The sequence below is a fragment of the Lepidochelys kempii genome, chromosome 2 (genome assembly GCF_965140265.1).
Source record: "Lepidochelys kempii isolate rLepKem1 chromosome 2, rLepKem1.hap2, whole genome shotgun sequence".
NCBI lineage: Eukaryota > Metazoa > Chordata > Testudines > Cheloniidae > Lepidochelys > Lepidochelys kempii.
In genome coordinates this window covers 154217164-154240939 of record NC_133257.1, presented here as the reverse complement: position 1 = coordinate 154240939, position 23776 = coordinate 154217164, and the positions used below count along the sequence as shown (strand labels likewise).

Below are 23776 nucleotides of genomic sequence, written 5' to 3'. Positions count from 1 at the left end.
CCGGGCTCAACCTCTCAGGCCATACCAGTGACTTCAAGTGCTCTGGGGCAGTTTCAGAGATGAAGCCCACTGAGAGAAGAAAACTCCTTTTTCCCCACCAAAGACTCTCGAAAGATGAGTAGGTCACCTCTTAGAGCAGACTCAAGGGAGACCTTGCGTGCCACAATGGGTACAGCCCAGGCTCCAGCTGACTCTAGTACCAAGGTTTTGGTACCGGCTAGATCAGGGATCTCAAACTCAAATCACCATGAGGGCCACATGAGGACTAGTACATTGGCCTGAGGGCTGCATCACTGAAACCTTTTCATACAATGATACGAAAGTATAGTAAAAAATGAAGAGTAATATAGTATGTTATTAAAAGTCAATGTATTAACATTTTTAAACTGTAATGCAAAGAGGGATTTCAATAAAATATAAACACTCAGTAATGTTTGAAGCTTGACTGCCAGTGGAGTCAGTGCCTATGGTGGGCCGCAGGAAGTAACTGTGGGCCCCGTGTTTGAGACCCCTGGCCTAGCTGTCACCTCAGTTGGAGAAGTCATCAACAAAGCAGCACCAAGAGGAACCTTCCTCTGTACCATCTGACACCTCTAGGCAGTGAGATTCATCTAAAACCAGAGACTCTTAAGAAGACCACTTCAAGGGCACTGGTACAGACAACCTCTTGGAGCCAGAGACCCCATTCAGACCAACTGCTGATCCATCTTCCTCTTGACATAACCATTCTAAGCACTGAGACATCACCTCATCCACCTCTCCAATACCACATGCATCTCTAGCACTGCAGCCATCCCCATTTCAGGACCTGGTACTACCTCAGGCTCCTACTGCTCATTATCATAGCCCTCCAACGCCCTCCAGATTTCTTCCTCCCAAGGATCTCATCTCAGATGAACTGCAGTACTCTCTCCTAAAGGGCACGGTAAGAGACTCTTCCTCAATGCCACTTCAACAGTTGGTGACTGACCCTTACTCGCAAGAACAAGACCCGATTCTCTGCCTCGAGTACCAGACACCAATGCCCAAAGACTCACTATTCAACTCGGAAAATGACATCCTCAGACTCTGAGGTTTTCATACAGGGCTCTATCTCAACACCTACCACACTACGCCTCTTGAGACATACCCTGAAGATGACTTTCTAGAGCCAAGCAGATGCCCTAGGTTCCCTGAGCACAAATACCTGTGGGGATTCTTCCCCATCCACTTCTTCAGTGGGACTACTGGAAAGCCTGGGTAGGTTATGGCACCCAATCTACAGAGTACCAGCCCACAAAAAAACAACAGAAAGACCTGCCAGTACTGCAACAGCCACTGGCACTGCAAGATAGCCCACTAGTACTGAACGTTTCCCTGTTACCCGAGAAGACTCACGAGAAGCGAGAGGCACCAAATGAAGGGTCACCCCCTTCACCCAAGTCTTCCTTATCCCTGACAAGGCAACGATGCTGCTGCTGCCATGGCCTTCTTATGAAGATCACTTTAGGGCCTTCCAGGACTTAATGAAGTGGTCAGCAGAATCCCTCCAGATTCCATTGGAGGAAGTCCAGGAGCCTCAACATTCCCAGGTGGACATTTTACATATCATCCCCCCCGCAGAGTAAGATATCCCTACCCATCAATGAGGCACTGTCATCACCAGCATGTAATCTATGACACTATCCCATCTACTTAAAAGAGTCGGAAAAAAAATATTACATTCCAGTCAAGGGAATGGAGTATTTCTTCTCTCATTGCTCCTCAACTCTTTAGCTGTAGACATGGTCAATGACTGTCAAGCTCGCTCCAGATTCCCTCCTTCTGAGAAGGTGTCTAATCACCTAGATTTCCAGAGTAGGAAAAGCTATTTGTCAGCTGCTCATCAATTTCAAGTTGCGAACTACCTGACCTTGATAAGTAAAATGTGATTTTACATAACTATACAAAGTTTGCTCATTTTCTAGAACTGCCACAAGACCAAAAGGAACAATTTCCAGCCCTCATTTCAGAGGGTCAGTTGACTGTTAAAGCTTCCCTGCAGACTACTCTCAGTGACACTGACATGGCTTCACAGTCCTTAGCCACCATTCTAGTACTATCTGCAACAGATCTACAAAGACCCTTAGAAGAGGATTACTCTCCTCTACAACCACCCAGCCTGCATCTTTCTCTAAGTCATCATTTTGACAATAGGGTCAAGGGCCTCAAAAAATCTTTTCATAAAGACCCTCTAACTGCACCATTCTGCCATCTACTCTCCTTCTGGAGATTGCCTATTCCATTCCTACATGCCTGGGAGTTTATCACCACAGACAAGTGGATTCTAGGGGTGGTCACTACAAGATACTCCATTCATTGCCATTCTGTCCTGTCCAGCCTCCTTTTCATTCTTCCTCTTCAGGGATCTCTCTCACAAGGATCTTCTAATGCACTAAGTCCAATCTCTCCCGCACTTAGGGGCAATCAAGCCAGTTCCTTCTCAATTTGTTGGAAAGGGGTTCTATTCCAAACATTTCCTGGTTCTCAAAAAAGTGGCAGTTGGAGGCTGATATTAGATCTTAGGAATCTGAACACCTATATCCTATTACAGTACTTCAGGATGGTGATGTTAGCTACCATAATCCCACCCATAGTTCCAGGGGGTGTTTCGTTGCCCTCCACCTCCAAGATGCCTATTTTCACGTGTCTAGTCATCCCTCCATCAAGCATTCTTTGCTTTTTGCAATAGGCTCAGAACATTACCAATACCGTGTCCTTCCCTTTGGGATATCCGTGGCCCTGAGGGTCTTTATGAAGGTCTTCTCAGCAATAGCATCTCACCTGTGCTAGTGGGGCATCACATTTTTTCCGTATCTGGACGACTGGCTCCTCAGAGGCCACTCTATCTACAAGGCCCAGTCAGTAACAACCAAGGCTGTAGCCCTATTTCAGTTTCTGGGCCTCTGCATCAATCTAAAAGAAGTCTACGTTAATACTAGTTAGAAGGAGGAGCAGCAGCAGATCGACCCAGAGCCGGATATGAGTACAGGCTTCTTTATTGAGATACTTGTTCCCCTGGACCCAATTGTCCAGTAAGCACTGAATTAGTTACAGCACACTTTTTGTTTAGGTTAGTATGTACACGCCTACATCTGCTACAACACCCCAAAAACCCTTAAGTAACAAACACCTACTGTTAGTAAACCCACCCCTATATATTACTCATAGCATTACACTTTTCATCCAGACACTTTTACCTTGAAGATACGTTTCTTTGCAATAATCTGTTGCCATAAATCTCCCTCATCAGCAGTTCTCAGGGAGGGAGGAAGGGGCCGTGAGCAGTTCTCAGGGGAGGGAGGAACAGAAGGGAAGATAACATTTCTTTTACCTTCTTTCACAGAAAGGGCATTTCTCCTAAAGCTGCATCCTTATCAACCCTTACAAGCAACAGAGAAGAAAAGAATCTGCAATTTATATATTAGACAAAGAAATACTGCCTACATATGCCTTTGTCCCCTAATGCCACGTTAGCACATTAGCAGCTTATTGTTATACTTAACCCTAAAATATCCCAACAGTACTGTCCAGCAGATAGGGAGTCTAGTGCAGCCCTGATGAAGTCTAACCACCAGGCTCTACCAGCCCAAGGACAGATTTTCCACTACATCCAGCCTGAACTCTGCTCTACAGCACAACCCCCAAACAACTACAAGGGCCTGTCTACAATCCTAGGTCACACTTTGGCCTCCATGTTCATTATACCACATGCACGACTGCATCTCATATGCCTTCAGGCCTGGCCAAGGCCTACATACACCTCAAACAGACACAGTCTTTCCAAATGAATCACTGTGCCTCCAGAGGTACTAGACTCTCTCAGACAGTGGAAACACCCCCTGAATGGGAATCCCATTTTCACATCTACCACTTTTGAAAATTCTTCTCACAAATGCTTCTCTCTTCGGTGGGGGGGGGCGCATGAATAGGGTGCCAGAGCACAGGGCAAATGGGTCCCCATAAGAGATAGTTCCAGAATGTTGATGGGGAACAAAGAGCAGTCTCTATGCATGTCAGCACTTCTTTCATGACACAGCAGGCCCTTCTATCAGGGTAATATTGGACAAGACAGCTATATACTACATACACCAAAGAAGGGGAGCAAGATCCCAATTCTTATTTGCAGAACCACCAAGGCTGTGGAACTGTTGTCTCTTCCATCACTTAGAAAGTTCTGCAGTTTATCTACAGGGCCTTTAGAACATAGTTGCAGACTCAGTGAGCAGGAGCTCCGATTAGGACCACAAGTGGGAGCTCAACAGCTCCTTTTTCCACAGAATCGGTCACACCTGAGCCTCCCGAAGGTAAACCTCTTTGCAACCTCAACCAATGTTGCTTTTTCTGGTCCAAGAAAGGATGCAGCCACAGCTCCATGGGAGATGCCCTGCTACTACTTTGGTCCTGCATCCTGCTCTATGCCTACACAGCTACACCTCCAATCCTGAGGACCTCAATCAAATTGATGTAAGAAAGCCATTGCCCTATCTTTGATTGCACCTTCGTGGCTGAAACAAGTGTGGAACTCGGATCTGCTTCAGATCTCTGTGGTGATGCCTCTCTGCCTTCCCTTTGGAGGGACTGGGGGAGGGAATCTCCTGTCACAGAGTCCCAGCACCTAGAATCATCCGAATCTCTCATCTTTGAGCCTAAAAGTATGGCTCCTCAGCAGTTCTTGGGCATAGAGTTGAACTGCTCAGCTAATGTTCTGTCGGTCCTCTTGTGTAGCAGGAAACTGACTACTTGTAAGACTTATCTGCAAAAGTGAAAACACTCATTCCTGGTACTGTCACCACTCTTGCCAAGAGTCAGAAGCGCCACTCTCAGTGATCCTATATTACCGGTTGGACCTCAAGGCACAAGGTCTGTCAATTAATTCAGTTAGAGTACACCTGGCTGCCATTACAGCCTTCTACTCACCTATCAAAGGGGTTTCAGTCTTTGCCAGTCTAACCATGGCAACATTCCTTACGGGTTTATACAATGTATTCCCTCTTATCCAGAACTCTGTACCTCTATGGAACCTCAAACTGGTCCTCAACGCCTTGAGGAATGGCCCACATTTGTGTCAATGGCTACCTGCTCACTCTCCTATCTCAAGACTTCATTCCTGATTGCCATCAACTTGGCCAAAAGAATGGGTGATTTAAGGGTACTCATGGCAGACCTACCATACACCATCTTCTACTAAGACCAGGGCATGCTGCGCCCCCATCCTCGATTCCTTCCTAAAGTCTGGGTGAAATTTCATATCACACAAGAGATCCATTTATCAGTATTTTATCATAAGCCCCACACCTAAAGGGAGGAAGATATTCTCCACAAATTAGATGGTGAGGGCCCTCACCATCTACCTTGACAGCACTAAGACCTTTAGGACTTGCTCATACTTTTTGTGTCCTTTACCAAGAAGATGAATGGATGGCCAATTTCCACTCAAACTGACATTACCCAGGGTACAATCTGGACTGATGAATAGCTGTCCCCCCTCAGTTCTCCAACCTGGGATGCCTTTTACACTGTTTTGTTGTGAGAGCTACCACTCCTTGTCTGTGCGTGCACAGCCTCCAGCATGTAAGTTACTCCCAGTTATATTGTGTGCGTGCTATGGCCAGCCACTAATGAATTACACTGCAGAGCAACACCAGCAAATTCTCAGTCCCAGACTTTCTCCTAGAAAGGTGTGTCTTGTACTGCCCAGCCCTCTCCTGGACAATACAAGCTCATATAAAGTCTGTCATTTTATTAATAGAAAATGATATGCACAAATCCTGTTATACCAAATGAAGTTTCCCAAACACATCAATCCAGACATACTGGTTTAGATAAAACAACAAAACAAGTTTATTAACAACAGAAGGATAGATTTTAAGTGATTACTAGTAATGAGGCATAAAAGTCAGAATTGGTTATAAGAAAATAAAAGTAAAACACAACTAATGCCCAACTTGACAAGTTAAGTGAATTAAAAGCAGTCTCTCTCACTACATGTTCCAACAGTCTACCTGGCTGAATTTCTTTCAGACAGGATTCCACTCCAGTCCAAAGCTGTTTCCTTTGTTCTTCAGGTACTGTGGATGCCATGGATAGAGAGAAAGGGAGGAATAATTTGGGGCATCTCCTTTTATAGTTCTTTCTCTTCTTCAAGAATCATCACCAGCAGAGGTTCACGAGAAAGCATGTCTGTGTGGATGGGAACCCCAAGCTGTTTCTTTGTCAAGATGTAGATTTTCACCCACATCTTCCTTCCCGCCAAAGAACAGCCACTTAACCAGTTGACGGTCCATTTGATTTTGAGGACGCCTGGCTGAGGCGTTGGTTAGCCTTCTTTTTTCTGGGGAATTGGTTTGTCGCTGCTCTCCCCAGACTTGGAACATGTATTAGTAATATCATACAGAGGAATCCTATAACTTTACGTGCAATGTCGCTACACATTTTACCAGGACAATAATGATCAGCAAATTATGAGTTTTTCAAATGATACCTCCTAAGGCATACTTTGTACAAAATTTGTCCTAGTCCTGTAAAAGGGGTGCATATAGGGGTATAGGCTGTCAGAGTAGGTATCACATGGTATCTGAACTTATTATGAAACTGGTGGGATACATCACCCTCACAATGACAGCCCACTCCACGAGGGCTCAGTCCTTCTCTGTAGCCCTCCTTTAAGATGCTACCATAGCAGAAATCTGCAGGGCTGCAACCCGGTCCTCAGTTCACATGTTTGCCAAACATTACACGATCAGACGTGCATCCAGAGGTGACAATCTTTGGTGATGCAGTCCTCTGAACTGTCTTGAATTCGCCTCCTTAGCACCCGCCTCCACACTGACATGCCGCATGGGAGGCTCCTTTCGTGAAGCACCCATAGGGACATACTCTCCAAGGAGAGGTTACTTACCTGTACAGTAACGTGGAGTTCCTCAAGGTGTTTTGTCCCTCTGTGTGCTCTACCTTTCTGCCCTCCTTCCTACCTGCTGTGGAGTCTTCCAGCCACCATAGCTGAGAAGGAACTGAACAGGCCATGGGTCCAAGCCTCCCCATAATACCTCACCCGGGAGCATGAGGCAATCCATTGCACAGGCACAGACCTGTAGACACTGCTATATACAATCTCCAGTGGAAGGTGCACAGACCCATACACATCCTATGGTGGAGCACCACAAGACAAAACCACCTTGAACTCAAGTTACGGTACAGGTAAGTAACCTCTCCTCCTTTTCTCCAGCTGCTCAGTTGCATTAAAGAAGAGAAGGAAGTCTTAGGAATTCTGCAGGACAGCTACAAAGACCTCTTCCCTTTAAAACTCAGGAGCCTGATTCTATAGCAAATGACATTATGTAGTCGGCATTTTTTAGGCAATTGCTAGAAGCTTAACTTTACTGAAAAATTTATCCACATAGAATATAAGGGAAAGTCACTATCTTTGTAATTCTGCCTTTCTGATATTATCTTGCACAATTCTCACTTTTAGTCTTAGACCCCTAGTGTGAGGCAAGCAGAACTCTACCAAGACTGAAAGATTTTTAGGAGCATAAAAGGGCCGCCATCCCCCCTTTATAAGGGCAATCATTCTTTGCTCCTGGTAATGCAACACCACAAAGCTTAAGCACCACCCTTGAAACTTTCCAGATAATTCCTGATTTAGCAGGAAATGAAGGCTCCTATGATATACTAAGGATTGAATCAGAAGGAAAACCAGAAATAAGAAAGAGGTGGCAGGCTACAGAAGGAATCCTTTCACTGGCCAGGTAACAGAACTGACTGGCAGGCTTAAAAATTGCTAAGAGTAGAGCTCTGTGGTCACTGCCACAGCTCTTCAAAGTTTTATTGCTCTGAGTGTAGAGTTCTGCCCGTCTCACAGCAGGGAGCTGAGACAAAGCAGTCAGAATCCTGCAATAATGGTATCTTTAGGGATTTTAACCCCACTCTGTTTTTAGCTTTCAGGGTTTTTAAAAACTTTCTTTTTTTAAAAAAAGGTGTTTACAACTTTTCCAGTTAGTTACCAATATTTAGTAAGCATTATGTAAATACTGTCCTGTCAACATAAAAAATATGAAAGCAATTTCTTAAAAAAAAAAATAAGGTGGGAAAACTTAATTAGAACACACTTAAAAAGGCAGGAAACTGTTTGTTTTTTTTTAAAAATAGAAATGTAGTGATGCTAATCAAAAGCTACTTACATCTTTGAAATCATTTCGCTTTTCCGTTGCATTCCTTTACCCCAACATTCACTGGTATTTAAGTGCATTTAGACTATAAGCTCTTTAGAGCAGGGACAGTCTCTATTAGGAAAATGACCCATTTCTGATAATGGTCATCAGTAACTGGTCCTCCTCAAAAAGTGTTAAGATTATTTGGCTTCTAGTAAAGCTGAAACAGTTCATTTTCAGCATCCTTACAGGAAGGATGAGATGCAATGTTCCATTAGGACTCCTACATGCTCATAACTGTTACATAAACAGTTTTGACTTGTCTTTAGTAGCAGCTGAGTAGAGCACAGCTTTAAAAAAAATCTGAATTACTTTTGAAATTCAGCATCCACACTCCTGCACACAGTACATGTGTTTAATCTGTATGTCTAATAACAAGCTACTAAGGCCCCAACCCTTTAACTGCACCCACATCCACACACTTCTGACTTCAACAAGGCTCCTTGTGGGCATAAGGGTTTGCCAGAGTGGATCCCTTTACAAGATGTAGCCATAAAAAAACCCCCACAAATTACTACTACGCTTAGCATAATTCTACAATAATTTTCACAAATCAAGTAATGTTCAATAGCCCAATCACTATATAGTTTTCTGAATAGCAAAAGTGTAAATACGCCCAAACTAGTTTTCACTAACCTTCTGGAAAAGTGTTCACAGTTAATCATAGTCAGCCTTGATCACTGTAGTAGTTAAGCAAGTGTTGAGGGGAATGAGAAAGAAGGGGGGGGGGGGAGGGAGAGTGCTTTATGACAAGATTTTATTTCATCAGCCAGAAGTTATGCGTTTGATGCAAGAATTACTGAGTGAAATTAACTGGTCGCAGTTAGGCAGATAAATCATCATAATGGTCCCCTCTGATCTTAAAAACTCTTAAACAAATGCAGAACACAAGGTCAAGCCTCTAGAGTACATTAAAGGAAACAGTGCCTTGTTTCTCTGAGATGTTCACATTTCACCCTGAGAACAATGAACATACCTAAAGTTTTGCACACACGCCTAGTGTTATTAAACATAATGAAAACACCGACAGTGATGTTTCCCCCTGATAAAACTATGAGACAGCAGCATATTGAAGCCCAAACTACAAAACGACCATTTCAGGAAAGAGGCCTGGCTTCCTTATATTCCTTCAAAACAGTTGCTGATGGATTAAAGCAGAATCAGTGATCAGGCCACATTGTCCAAAGAGAATCAAAATTTTGCAGTAACTTCAGCAAGAAATACACAAACAGATCACAGTCTTCATTTGATCTGGGCAATATTTAGCCTTAATGTGTCACTGACTCGGGGAATATCTGTCCCTTCATAGGATTCAACTGCCAGTGAGACTTAGGAGAAAAGGAAAAGCTGTAGTTTCCAGGCTGGAGTTTCCCTACTTATCTGTAGCTTGTTTGATGCTGTTCTTTGAGAAGACTGTGCCTTGGGATTGCAGTGAAGGTGCTCATCTGCGTTACATGCAAGGTATTAAGTAACAAGAACATGGAGTTAAGCACCTGTTTTGGCAGCTTTCAAATGATAAAATACTGGCAATTTGGTAATATGATGCCAGAGCAGGCTATTCACATAGCTCCACCCCTTGCTTCTGGAAAGTGATGCGCTAAGAATGGCGCTCCCCAGTGAGAGGAGGGGAAAGGAAACTGGGGTTTGGAAACGTCTGCAGGATAAGGATACAAGTATTCATTGTTTTTTTGTAGTCACACCACAATCATTTTTCCTTTTAAAAAAGAACCCAAACACCACTGTTGAATAGAGCCAAAAGTCACAATTACTTGAAATAAACCTTGAAGCTTTTCATCAGTACTTACATTTTGTCGGTCTCCAGTTAAATGGGCGAACTCCACCATTTCATTTCCAAACTGACTGAATATTTGCACAAACTCTTGAAAACTACTCACTTTCTCTAGCTGTTCCATTGTTGCAAGAACCTGTAATATGTTGAAGAAAATTAGTTATGATGGCTATTTGTAACCTGTAAAACTGCAGCAGAGTAAAATAAAATTAGGAATATTCCTAAAAGCTTAGAAAGTGTTGTGCAGAAGCTTCTAAAGCAGATTTTCATACATTTACATATTAAGCTACATTTTATCTATTAATGAATAGTAATTATTTACTTAATTTCATCTTTAACAAAACTTTGCAATAAAACTGCTCCTTCGGTAAATAGAGGAGGAGGAAATTTGACTACCAAATGCTATGAGTTGAGAGACAGGGTGCTTGGATTATATACAGATCAATTGGGTCATGTAAGACCATTATTTCAAGTGTTGGAAATGAAGGAAAAGGTGGAGAAAAGCTCTTTTCTTGTAGATGGAAAAATATTTTAAATCATTCTGTTTCAATTAAAATATGAGACCCATTTGTTCTGAAAGCCAACAAGGATAAACATTTTATATTCCCTTTCCTCTCAGAACAAAATCATTTCCCTTTTCTCCTACTATCTGAAGAAATAAGTTTTAGAAGATCCAGTTTCCCTACTTTAAAAAAAGGGTTTTCAAAGTCCAAGCATCCTATTCAGCCCTGTGGGAGCATCGGGGCTTGTGGCTCTGGGCTTTAGCCCCATAGCTCCTGGCTTTAGCCTCATGGCGGGTGCCTGGGCTTGAGGCTCAAGGATTCAGCCAGCCGCTCCAGGCTTTAGCCTCAAAAGGAGAGCTGGGGCTTGTGGCTCTAGTTATGGGGCCCTGTGACCCGCATGAAGTGGCTCGCAGCCCCCCACCCGCATTAAGAACCAATGGTCTACACTTCAGGGCAGATTTCTAAAGAATCATAGACATGTAGGGCTGGAAGGGACCTTGAGAAATCAAAGTCCAGCCCCCTGCGCTGAGACAGGACCAAGTAACCCTAGCCCATTGGTCCCCAAACTTTCTGCTCCCTCCCCCGCCCCTGGAACCTGACGGGAACCACGGTCACGTCTGGGGCCATAAGCAGAGCAGGGCTTGGCGACACTCCTTCCTGCCCCTCCACACCCCCTAAATGTTCCTCTGCGCCACCCTCGGGGGGGGGGGAATCCTGTGCCACACAGTTTGGGGACCACTGCCTTAGACCATCCCTTACTGGTAGTTGGGCTCAGTGTTCCCTCTAACTTTTCCATCTATTTGCAGAATGAATTTTGTTATGTGCAGCACCAATACCGAGGTAGCGTGCAGATGTGTACCACCAACAGAAACAAAACATACATATACATTTCCTGGAATCTGACATTTAGGGCCCAAACCTCAGCTTGTGTAAATCGAAGTAATTCCATTGACATCATGGCTGCTGTACACCAGCTGAGGATTTGGCCCTTCAAGCTTATCATATTAGAACGGCTTCCTTATCACTATTGCAAATGCATAGACTGACGTCTTATGAACATAACCGGCTTTTCTGAAGGACAGAAAACAATGAAATCATATAATGTGCAACCCATATTTCAGGTTGCAGTTCCCTTTGCTCAGAATTTAAACTAGTGGCTGACAGTGCACAGCTGAACCTAAACTGAGATTCCTCACCCAAAGGAAATTAAAACTCCACGGTGTCTTGAAGGTATTTTTTCTCTGGTAGTAAATTGTGGTATTTCACAGTTTTGTATAAATCTTGGTTTAGGATGTGGCTCAGACGCAATAAAGGTATATATTTTTGGCAGATAAAATATTGCTTAGCCCCATAAATCACATGTAACCAGAGGTACCGCAGAACAAAGAACAGAAACATTTAATTGCTGTAACTCAGGATCTCCCTTAGGGAAAAAAAAGGTTTCTTGTAAATTACCCAATTCCTATCTTCACAGTTCTTGTCTGACCTATAAAACAGATTATTAGATAATTGCAGGCACCGCTCAGATGAATGAAAGCAAGTTAAACACATACACTCTCACACCTCCTTAACTGAAGCAACGTGTGCGTGCGTGTTCTGTAATCCACAACGGAACACCCTAAAGTCTGTCAATTGCAAAATTGCATGGTAGAAAGAGTTAATAAACAACACATGTGCAATGCACATTTTTGATATATTCCTACCTCGGTGCTGCCAGATCTGAAATGTGGAATGTCTGGAGGCCTGACAGCCTATACAAAGGAATGGCACTACTCAGGATAATTTATTGGGGAGCTACAGAAAAGTGAGAGCAAAAAAATGCCTACCTGAGCTGGCCGGGGCTTATGTGGTGACAGGTTGGTACATGTGTTTGGAAGGAAACTTGGACATCTCTCAGAGGTGAAGCACTCTCCATCTGGAGAAAGTGCCCAGGAGATTTGATAGCGCAAGTGACCAGGACTCAGGAGTGGACCGTTTGTCTAACAAGGAAACCCAGCAGGGTCCGGGACACAGGATTAGGGGAGCCCAGCAGAGAGGTTCCTGTAAGACTTATCTTACATCTGTTATTGTGATATCCAGAGAGATCGGGCGCCAAAGAGGACAAAGGCAAAGCAGAGATTGTGTGCGTGTCTGCTGCAGGGTCTGAGCACTTTCTGAGGGGGAGCTTGGTGGAACTGTGTGTGGGTGAGCTCCTGTATGGGTGCACTGTCAGGAGCCTCAGATCAAGGGCAGAAGGGACTCTGGGGGAGAGGTGTCTCTCCCACCTGCAGCCCCGGAGCTGGGGGAGAGGCATCTCTCCTTACTGTAGCCCCACAGCTGGGGCCAGGTGTCTCCCCACCATAGACCTCCATGCCTCATGCTCCCCCATTACTGCCCTCCATCTCATCCCTATTCCCCAGCTCACCCTACACTCCCCTGTGGCTACAACCCTGTGGGTCCACCTGTAGTAATCAGGTGCGCGGCCCTTGATGGTTTCCTGTGCAGCCTTGCAGGCGCACACCTTAGAGGGAACACAGTTTGGACTCTCTCGAACTTGTGCACATCTTTCCTAAAGTGTGGTGCCCAGAACTGGATGCAGTACTCCAGCTGAAGCTTCACCAATGCCAAGTAGAGCAGGACAATTATCTCCCATGTCTCACATACAAAACTCCTGTTAATACACCCCAGAATGACATTAGCCTGTTTGCAACTGCGTCACACTGATGACTCATTCTGATTCACTATAAGCCCTCAATTTTTTTCAGCTGTACTATTGTCTAGACAGTTATTCTGTATTTTGTAGTTGAGCATTTGAAGTATTTTGCTCGTCTTTACTGACTTTAGTCTTGTTTAATTCAGACCAATTCTCCAATCTGTCAAGGTCATTTGGAATTTTAATACTGCCCTCCAAAGTGCTTACAACCCTCTTCCCATCATAGTGTCATCTGCTAATTTTATAAATACTCCATTCCATTAATGAAAATATTGACCAGTACCAGACACAAGACTGGACCCAACGGAACGCCATTAGATATGCCCACACAGTTTGAAAGCAAGCCATTGGCAACTACAGTTTTTATGGTCTTTCAAGCAGTTGTCCATCTACCTTATAGTAATTTCACATAAGCAAACTAGAGAAATACGGCCTATGACAATGTCATGTGAAATTGTGTCAAAAGCTTTACTGAAAATCAAGATATATCCAGTGTACTGCTTCCCTCCTATCCACTAGGCCAGCAACCCTGCCAAAAAAGGAAATTAGGTTGTTCTGGCATGATTTGTTCTTGAAAAATCCATGCTGAATAGTCCTTATAAACCTATTATCCTCTAGATGCTTACAAATTGTTTTGTTAATGTGTTCCAGTATCTCTCCAGGTATCAAAGTTAGGCTGACTAGTTTATAGTGCCCCAGGTCCTCTTTATTCCCCTTTTTAAAGACTGGTACTATGTCTGCTCTTCTCCAGACCTCTGGTCCTCACCAGTCCTCCATGAGTTTTCGAACATAACTGCTAACAGTTCTGAGACTGCTTCAGCTAGTTCCTTAAGGACTCTAGGGTGAATTTCATCAGGACCTATCAATTTGAACATACAGCGGACCCTTGCTACAGCGTACATCGCTAGAGCGCGGATTCGCATATAGCACGGTCGCGGCAATGGATCCCAAATTTAAATATCTAAATTGGGATCCATGGTAACGCTGCCCCTGCTATAACGCGGTATCGCGCATGGATCCCGAACCCCATGTTCTAGCGAGGGTCCAGTGTATCTAACTTAACTAAATATTCTTTAGATATCTGTTCTTTCCCTATTTTGGTTTGTGTTCCTTCCACCTTGATGTTAATAATTATGCTGAGTATCTGGTCACCATTAATGTTTAGTGAACACTGCAGCAAAATAAGCATTAAACACCTCAGCCTTCTAGAGGTCATCAATTTTTAGCTCTCCTTCCCCATTAAGTGAAAGACCTACACTTGGCTTCACCTTTCTCTTGCTCCTAATGTATTAAATCTCTTTGGTTTCCTTTTATGTCCCTTGCTTGGTGTAATTCATTTTGTGCTGCAGTCTTTCTGATTTTATCCCTAGATGCCTGTGTTCTTCTTTTGTAATCCTCCTAAGCAATTCATCCAAATTTCCACTTTTTGTAGGATTGCTTTTTGATTTTCAGATCATTAAAGAGCACCTCATGGAGCCATATTGACATCTTACTGTTTTTCCTATTTCTTCTTTGCATCATGAGAGTTTGCAGTTTTTCTTTTAATACAGTCTCCTTGAAAAACTGCCAGCTCTCCTGAACAACTTTTTCCCTTAGATTTTCTTCCCATCAGTTCTCTGAGTTTGCTGCAGTCTGCTTCTTTCAGGTCCATTATCCTCATTCTGCTGCTCTAACTCCTTCCTTTCCTTAGGAATCATGAAAGCTACCATTTCATGATTACTTTCACCCAAATTGCCTTCCACCTTCACGGTCGCCACCAATTCCACCCTGTTGGTCAGCATTAAGTCTAAAATGGCTGTCCCTCTGGTTACTTCCTGACATTCTGAAACAAAAATGTTCCCAGTACATTCCGAAAATTTACTGGAAATACTGTGTTTTGCAGTATTATTTTTCCAACAGATCTCTGGGCAATTGAAGTCCCCCATTACAACCAGGTCTTGTGTTTTCAATATTTCTATTATTTGTTCTAGAAATGCTTCATCCACCACCACTTCCCAATTTGGTGGTCTACAATAGACCCCTACCATGATGTTACCCCCCACTTTTTTTTTTATATATAAACTTTTTATATCTTTTCACAGAGACTTTCAACTGCTCTGCCTCTCACCTTCTTCTGGACCTCAAATCAAGTGCATTATACATCAAGACTATATACAGCACCTACTCCCTTTTTATTGCACCTGTTCTTCCTGAACAATTCATACTTCTCTGTACCAATATACTAGTCACGAGATTTATTCCATCAAGTCTCTGTGCTGCCAAATAAGACAGAGCATTTAGCTTATGTACAAATACTTCCAGCTCATCTTGTTTAAGTCTAAGCAAGAAGTATGGGAATTATCTTCGTATCTTGTGCCATGCAGATCACATTCTCATTTATTTACATATCTGACTGCCAAAGATGGTTGACAGCAGTAGGACCATCAATAGTCCAAGCAGGAGCAGGCATAGTTGAATCTGCTAAATAGAATCCTTCAAGTTACTGTCACTAATGCAACAATGGCATCATACTGCTCACCTTTGCAGAAATTTACTAATTTTAAATTAACTAGGGCTGTCAATTAATCGCAGTTAATTCACATGATTAACTCAAAATTAATAGCGATTAAAAAATTGCTATTAATCACACTTAGACTATCAACTGAAATGTATTAAATTTTTAGATATTTTCCTACATTTTCAATTCACTTCATACAAGTACTGAAGTGCAATCTCTTTATCGTGAAAGTTTAACTTACAAATGCAGATTTTTTTTGGTTACATAACTGCACTCAAAAACAAAACAGCATAAAACTTTAGAGCCTACAAGTCCACTCAGTCCTACTTCTTATTCTGCCAATTGCTAAGACAAACAAGTTTGTTTACATTGACGGGAGATACTGCTGCCTGCTTCTTATTTACAAGATCAGCTGAAAGTGAGAACAGGCATTCACATGGCACTTTTGTAGCTGGCGTTGCAAGGTATATACATGCCAGATATGCTAAACATTCATATGCCCCTTCATGCTTTAAGCCACCATTCCAGAGGACACGATTCCGTGCTGATTATGCTTGTTAAAAAAAATAATGGGTTAACTAAATTTTGACTGAGCTCCTTGGGGGGGGGGGGGGGGGGGGGAAGAGAGAATGGTACGCCTCCTGCTCTGTGTTTTACCTGCATTCTGCCATGTATTTCATGTTATAGCAGTCTAAGAGGAGGACCCAGCACATGTTCGTTTTAAGAACACTTTCACAGCAGATTTGACAAAACACAAAGGTGGTACCAATGTGAGATTTCTAAAAATAGACACAGCCCTCGACCCAAGGTTCTGAAGTGCCTTCCAAAATCTGAGAGGGACGAGGTGTGGAGCATACTTTCAGAAGTCTTAAAAGAGCAACACTGATGCAGAAACTACAGAACCCAAACCACCAAAAATTAAAATCAACCTTCTGCTGGTGGCATCTGACTCAGATGCTGAAAATGAACATGCATCAGTCTGCACTGCTTTGGATCGTTATCAAGAAGAACCAGTCATCAGCATGGACGCATGTCCTCTGGAATGGTGGCTGAAGCATGAAGTGACATATGGATCTTTAGCGCATCTGGCACGTAAATATCTTGCAATGCCAGCTACAACAGTGCCATGCAAACGCTTGTTCTCACTTTCAGGTGGCACTGTAAACAAGAAGTGGGCAGCATCATCTCCTGCAAATTGTAATCAACCTTGTTTGTCTGAGTGATTGGCTGACCCAGAAGTAGGACTGAGTGGACTTGTAGTTTTACATGTAAAGTTTTACATTGTTTTATTTTTGAATGCAGTTTTTTTTTTTACCTAATTCTACATTTGTAAGTTCAACATTCATGATAGAGATTGCACTAAAGTACTTGTATGAGGTGAACTGAAAAATAATTGTTTTGTACAGTGCAAATATTTGTAATCAAATATAAATATAACGTGAGCACTGTACACTTTGTATTCTGTGTTGTAAGTGAAATTAATATATTTGAAATGTAGTAAACATCCAAAAATATTTAAAATAAATGGTATTCTATTGTTGTTTAAATCGCACAATCACAATTAAATTTCTTTAATCACTTAACAGCCCTAGCTAGTATTACCATGTGGCTTTATTTCTTGCACTTAAGTTTCATTAATTGTATATATGAAACAACCAACATTAAAATTAAGGTATATTTCCTAAATCTTTTTTTTACTTCACCAATTGAAGAAATTTAAGACTCAAAAAGTTAAATCACATAACATTTGTGTTTGCAGTGTTGTTGTAGCCATACTGGGCGCAAGATATGAGACACACAGGTAGATGAGGTAATAATTTTTATTGCTGACAGTTGGTGGAAACCTGTTTAAAAAGATCGTGCTGGATCAACAGAAGAGATTTTCATTGACCATTTTACCAACAGCCATCCTTTGCACCCAACAGGAAATATAATAGCCATTTTTTTTTTCGTACCAAAGTAAATGAACACTAATACACCACCTCATCTTTCTCCTCACAAAACAGCACCTCAAGTCTTTTGACAAAATGCTCAAAGTCACCAAAATAACTTTAGACACTTGCCCAACCACCACCACACTTCATACACTGGGTAGATTAGTTAAATACTGCCACAAGGTATATAATTTTTTTGTTTTAACTTCCCACCCCAACTCTAATAAGTACCACTAATAGATTACACAGATGTAGCCATATTGACAGACAAGAGAATATAAAGCAAAGTATGTAAAAATTATTTGCAAATGTGACCTAAAGTCTCGTTTCAGTATTTCGTGAAATAAAGAATCTAAATAGACTTTTTTACAAGCTTCACAGTTTCTTCTCTTAAAATATATATAGTTAAACCCAAGAGGAAAAAAACATAGTTCTTTAATACTAAGTGTAATGCAAAGTATTACCTCATTTGGTATCAAATGCTCTCACATCTCCAGTACATATAGTTTCAGAAATAACAAAAGACACTTAAGTACCTTGTTTCTGGAAGCTATAATTTGTTTAATAACTATTCTGTCTGCCAGCACCAGCACCTTTGTCACTGAAGAAAGCAGCAATCTTGCAGCTTTTACTACTCCCGTTTTGTCTGTAAAAATTGTTATCCGGCCATCAGATTCTGGATGATCCAAGTTAGTTACATCTGTAAGTTGTGCAATTGTTTCACCTAAAAAAACCCCAAAAATAAATAAATAACTTTTGTGCTTTTAAAACAGAAAAAAGCTGAGAACATAAAAAAAGCCTAAATTAGCGCAGGGATAAGTGACACCTGTCTTGCTGACCTATTGCTTGCTCCGTTTTGTCTTGTCTTGTTTCCTATTACTAACTATAGGAGATCCTATCTCCTCACTTCAGCTCCCAGCTGCTTGATATTCGCTCCTTCTCTTCCTCACACATGAACAAAATTTTGGTTTTGCCCTCAAGAGCTTGCAGGTTTAATTTTGCTCTGGAAAAAATGAAAGTTAGAATTTCTCTCCTACTTTTTATTTTTAATGACAAAAATTAAGCTCATGCAAGCACTGGAACAAAGCAGGAGACCCCATAGCCCAACCAGCATTTATTCTGTCAAGCCCCGGCTAGAATTCTCACAAGCTAGCGGATTTGTAGATTTCATTTTGCTTTAAAAATTCTCAAGTGTAAAGAATAAGCAGCCCCCAAACGGGAATTTTAAATAGCCAATAAAACAGTTTTGTATCTGTTGGGCTACTGAGGAAGTACTGCAATGACACTACTGTGTACAGGTTTTAGGCAGGCACCAGGCTCACCAGCCATTTTCCCTTGCACATACTAGTGTCATACTTATGCATCCAGGAAGGGCTCTACAAATAGCCTATATTCTATTTGCAACCAGCACCCCCTTCTGATATACTGAAATCCATTAGTCAAGCAAACTGAAATGCTTCAATCAGGCTATACTTCACCATACAGCACTTCGGCACTTTATGGATGAAGTGTTTCAAGCCAATAAGACTTCAGCCCGATCCCTGCAGAAATTTACACAATTAACTGAATGTGAGTAGTCTCACTGAGCTCAGAACTATTTAGGCGCTGAAGTCTTTCTGAAGGATCTGGACATACACATTTTCACAAACTGTCCAGTTACTGCATATATGTGAGTATAGATATATGGAGTAACATTCATAAACTATTGTGTATGATACATTAACTGCTATAGGAGGAGCAATTTACATGTCTAGCACTCATAACTCCAGTCATCCACGTTCTTCCAAATATTTGATTACAATCACTCAGGATACAGTCAAAAGTGGCAAGGAACGTAGGTGCCATATGATTCATCTTTGTAAAAGGTAGTGCAGCTAATAGCTACATACACATCTATATACATTCTAAATTTACTGTCAAAAGGCTTGAAAGGAAAAAACAAAGATCCCACTTCCAATTAAATTATTTTGCATCAACTACTTTGTAGTTCACCAAATATTAACAGGAAAGTGTCTGTATATTTGTCATGCCTCACGTAGACAGAAACAAACATCTGAGTTCACAAAGTCTGTGAGGAGTGCAGCAGAATACTGTCTTTGACAGAAAGTAACAAATATTAATTTGACAAGTTGTGCTAGGGAACTGCTCTGAATATTAATGCCAGTTGTAGTGGTTCTTGATTCTGTACAGAAGAATTCATGTTCAATTGCTGAAGCCGCTGAAGACAGGAAGAAGCCTGAAAAATCTATTTTCTGACTTGCAATTATGTAATGTAAAAATATGAATTCATAAAACACTGATCATGTTGCAAAACCACGCAGTTTTCTAACAGATGATTAATCTCCACAATCACCAGCATCCACAGAGAAAGCATTATACAAGTTTCTACTAGAAGTGTGTTTCTGCCAACAATAATTCTCCGTTTCAGAAAGTTATGCTCTCTAATTAAATACTGAAACACTATACCCGTTCATTAGTTAATGTCTCAGGTAAATATCCCAAGAGAAAACAGATGCAATCATGAAAGCAGTATGTCAACTGTAAACTGCAATGGCTTCCTTTGCTGTGTTTAAAGACTATTTTCATCATTTGGCCTGGTGAAAGAATGGTTACTTACCTTACAGTAACGGTGGTTCTCTGAGATGTGTTGTCCACACAGATTCCATTCTTGGTGTGCATGTACCCCATGGGCATGAGTTTGGATTCTTTCAGCCCGCAGCGAATACTGGGGCCGTGCATGCACCCCAGATGCCCTCCTCCCCCAAGAGCATAAAGGATAAGTAGGCCCAACTGTCCCTCAATGCCTTTGCCAATACAGAATCCAAATGATATAGCAGGAAAAGCTGGTGGGTCATGGAATCTACGCAGCACCATATGTCAAACAACCACAGTTACTGCATGGTAAGTAACCATTCTTGCTTCAAGTGACTGTCCAGATGGCTTCCACTCATGGTTACTAACAAGCAGTAGCCTATTCGCTTGTGGGTGAGTAGTCTGAGTCCTATTTAATGGCTCTGGACAGCCCTACCAAAACAGTTATCCAATCTGGAAGCCTCCACTAAGAAATAGTGTCCTGTAAACTAGCTTAATCCACACAGCTGCCCTACAAATTTTCAAAACAGGGAAATTCCTCAAACAGGCAACAGAGCTGCCTGAACTCTAGCGGAATAAGCTCTAATATAGCTAGTTGGATCTCACCTGGTTAATGTATCGCATGCCCTTACAGTTGGAGACCCAGGTTTAGTTTACACTACATAGTTATACAGGCACAGCTATGCCAGCCTAGGAGTGTTGAGAGAAAAAACAAACATAACTATGCCACCAAAACCCTCACTATAGATGCAAATATGCCAACAGAAGAGTGCTTCTGCTGTCTTAGCTAACATTTCTCAGGGGTGGTATTTCTAAGCTGCAGTAGAGCTTCTTCTATCAGATTACGTTAATTCTACTCTATGGAGATATGCAGATATAGGCTCCATAGTGTAGAAATGGCAACAGACATGGCCCCACTTAAGACAATCTCTGTGTGGATATAGGGTGCCCCGAACTCCATCAGCAAAGGCCACAAATAGTCTAGGTGTATTCCTGAATGATTTTGTTCTGCTGATGTGAAAAAACAAAATGAGATGTGAATGGACTGGTTTTCAGAGAAGTCTGAGATAAAAACTTGGGGTGAGGTCTACCCAAGGTGAAGTGATCCTGTTCTTATGAAACACTGAATAAAGGAAGACCTGTTATGAGGGACTGAATTGCCCCTATTCTTACAGCTGATGTAATGGATACTGAAAAGGCAGTCTTCATAGACAGGTGGTATAGGGAACAGGTTGCTATTGGTGAGGGAGGAGAGGGAAGGGAATAATCAACCTCGCTAACACTGCATAGGAAGTCCCAAGAGGGAGGGAACTCACACACCGAGGGAAAATAATGAATGAGGCCCTTAAGGAATCCTGCCACTGTAGGGCCTGAAAAAAATAATATGGTCCAGGACAGGAGGACGACATGAGACTGCTGCTAGATGGATGCCTTTGGAGCTAATGGAAAGCTCAGATTTGTATCAGGGTTAGCAGGTTGTCCAATATTGTTGAAATCGGTAATGTCACGTGAGAAACGTTGTGCTAAAATGCCCAGATAGAAAATCATTTCCATGAAGCTTAGTAAGTCAGTCTAGTTGAAAATATTTTGCTTTGGAGAGCAGAATATTCTGGAAACTCCGCTGAACAGCTTCTTTTGGTGGATGACATCCAGCCAGCATCCAGTCTGTCAGATGCAACAAGGCTGTATTTAGGTGTAGGATCTGACTGCTGTTCTGCAAGACTGTCAGGCAGGACTGGTAGACTAGCGTATTGAAAGGTTTATCAGATCTTAATACCAGAACTGCCTGGCTCAGCTAGGGACTATCAATCATCCACCCAGCATCTTGCTCTATTTCTTCATGGGGCTTGGTGGGAAAGCATATGTTAGTCCCAGTGTCCAGGGGATAAGAAAGGCATCTGCCAAGTAGCCACTCTGGAGCAATGTAAGAGAGACAAGGATACCCACCCCCCACCCCCCCCCAAAAAAATCACACAATCACCCTGGAGCCTTTCAAGGAGTGATGGCTTCATCCATTACTAAACTTAAAAGTTTGTTGCCTTCAAATGGCAGGTCCTTGACTGTTGTCTAGAGCTCACTGGGTCACCAAGGATAGCAGCCATGACAACTATTGCTGAGGTCATAGTACGTGTCATTGTATCACAACTCATTCCACTACAACTCAGTGCATCCAGCTGTCAATTTCAGGAAGGCAGTCAGCCCTCATCCATGACAGACTTCATCTCTTCTTGGGGTTCCTCAGGGAATTTGTCTATGAACTGAGACAACTGGTCCTATGTTAAATAGTCATATTTGGAGAGGAGAGTCTGATAGTTAGCCCCCTCATCTGGAGCTAACTGATGTGCATAACTTGTGACTGAAGATGTCCAATTTCTTTAGATTCTTCTCTCCTGGTGTAGACTTAGGATGTCCCCGTTTTGGCTTCTCCTGAACCTGATGGTATATGTAACCAAAAATATTTAGACCCCTTTCAGATACCTGGTATCACCTGTCACTTAACTGCATTTTTTTTTTTTTTGCAGGTTCCATTAGCTGCAGCACGTAGGATGTCCTAGAGTTTGTCCCATTTTGCTTGAATTACCTCCAGGGGCACATCCAAGGTCTCTGCCATCTGATTCATGAAGTCCTGGAATACCTTGAATTCATCTAATGAGGCAGGCAAGGGTGGTTTCACTTCCTCATCTGGGGAAGATGAGGAGAAAGCAGCAGTTCTTCACTTTGCAGCTGATACTCTTCCTTTACTATCCTCCTCTTGATTCTCCATTATCCGAAATGCACCCACCGCAGACTTGTTGGCGATGATCTGATTTGCCTGTTTGGAGCGGCTGATCTAGCCCTCGAGAAAGTGGATGATGCAGGCTTTCTGGAATATGGCTGCACAACACAGGTTGTTCAATAGGACCATGGATGGTAAGGATAGGAATACTGAAGCGGGAGATACATGGGGGTACCCAAGAAGGAGGATTCCTATGTGCCCAAGGTCTCTTTCTTCTACCTTTCATCGACTCCTCTTTAGAATCCCTCCCTGACTTCCAATGTGCTACCCAGGAAAGGGAAAATGGACAGATTGGAGATGAGTCCATGCTATGCCCAGCTGAAGGGTATACTTCCCACAAGGGGGTCTGTCTCTGTACGGTGGAGGTGGGTGCCAAGGATACCTCCTGAATCTGATGTACCAGTAACTCTGAAACTGTTGGGTTTGGATATCACCACCCTCAATCTCTCAAAGAGAGAGGACTCCAGTACCCAGATCACTGATAAGTCACGTGGCATGACATATAGTTTAGGTGTCAAGATTGTTGGTTCCACGGTAACAGGTATAAGCAGACATCATCTGCACGAAGGTGGAAGGTACTGGGAATACCAAGTAGTAAGGCTCTCTTTGACAGGGTCAATGATGAGGAGCTGGTACCAAGGGTAGCACGGTCCACTGATTTAGCAAGTACCACATATGCTGTCTCTGAGTTTGGTACTGGGACACTGGAAGAGGCCTTCTGAGGCTTCCAGCCCTCAGAAGAGTGATTTCAAGACAAATCAT

At 42.4% G+C, this 23776-nt stretch overlaps 1 protein-coding gene across 2 annotated transcripts in view; it reads right to left on the bottom strand.

Annotated features, from left to right (window-relative positions):
• Nucleotides 1–23776, bottom strand: part of CTNNAL1 (catenin alpha like 1) — a 127152-nt gene that overhangs the window by 68980 nt on the left and 34396 nt on the right. The window contains exons 1-3 of one of the 2 annotated variants that reach the window (XM_073332472.1): nt 22220–22813; nt 18183–18370; nt 10037–10156 (exon numbers count right to left, since the gene is read on the bottom strand). In XM_073332472.1, coding sequence (XP_073188573.1) covers nt 10037–10156; nt 18183–18370; nt 22220–22250 — 339 coding nt within the window. In that variant the 5' untranslated portion in view covers nt 22251–22813. Of the gene's footprint in view, nt 1–10036; nt 10157–18182; nt 18371–22219; nt 22814–23776 lie in introns of those variants that run through there. The other variant, XM_073332471.1, reaches the window with a different exon arrangement.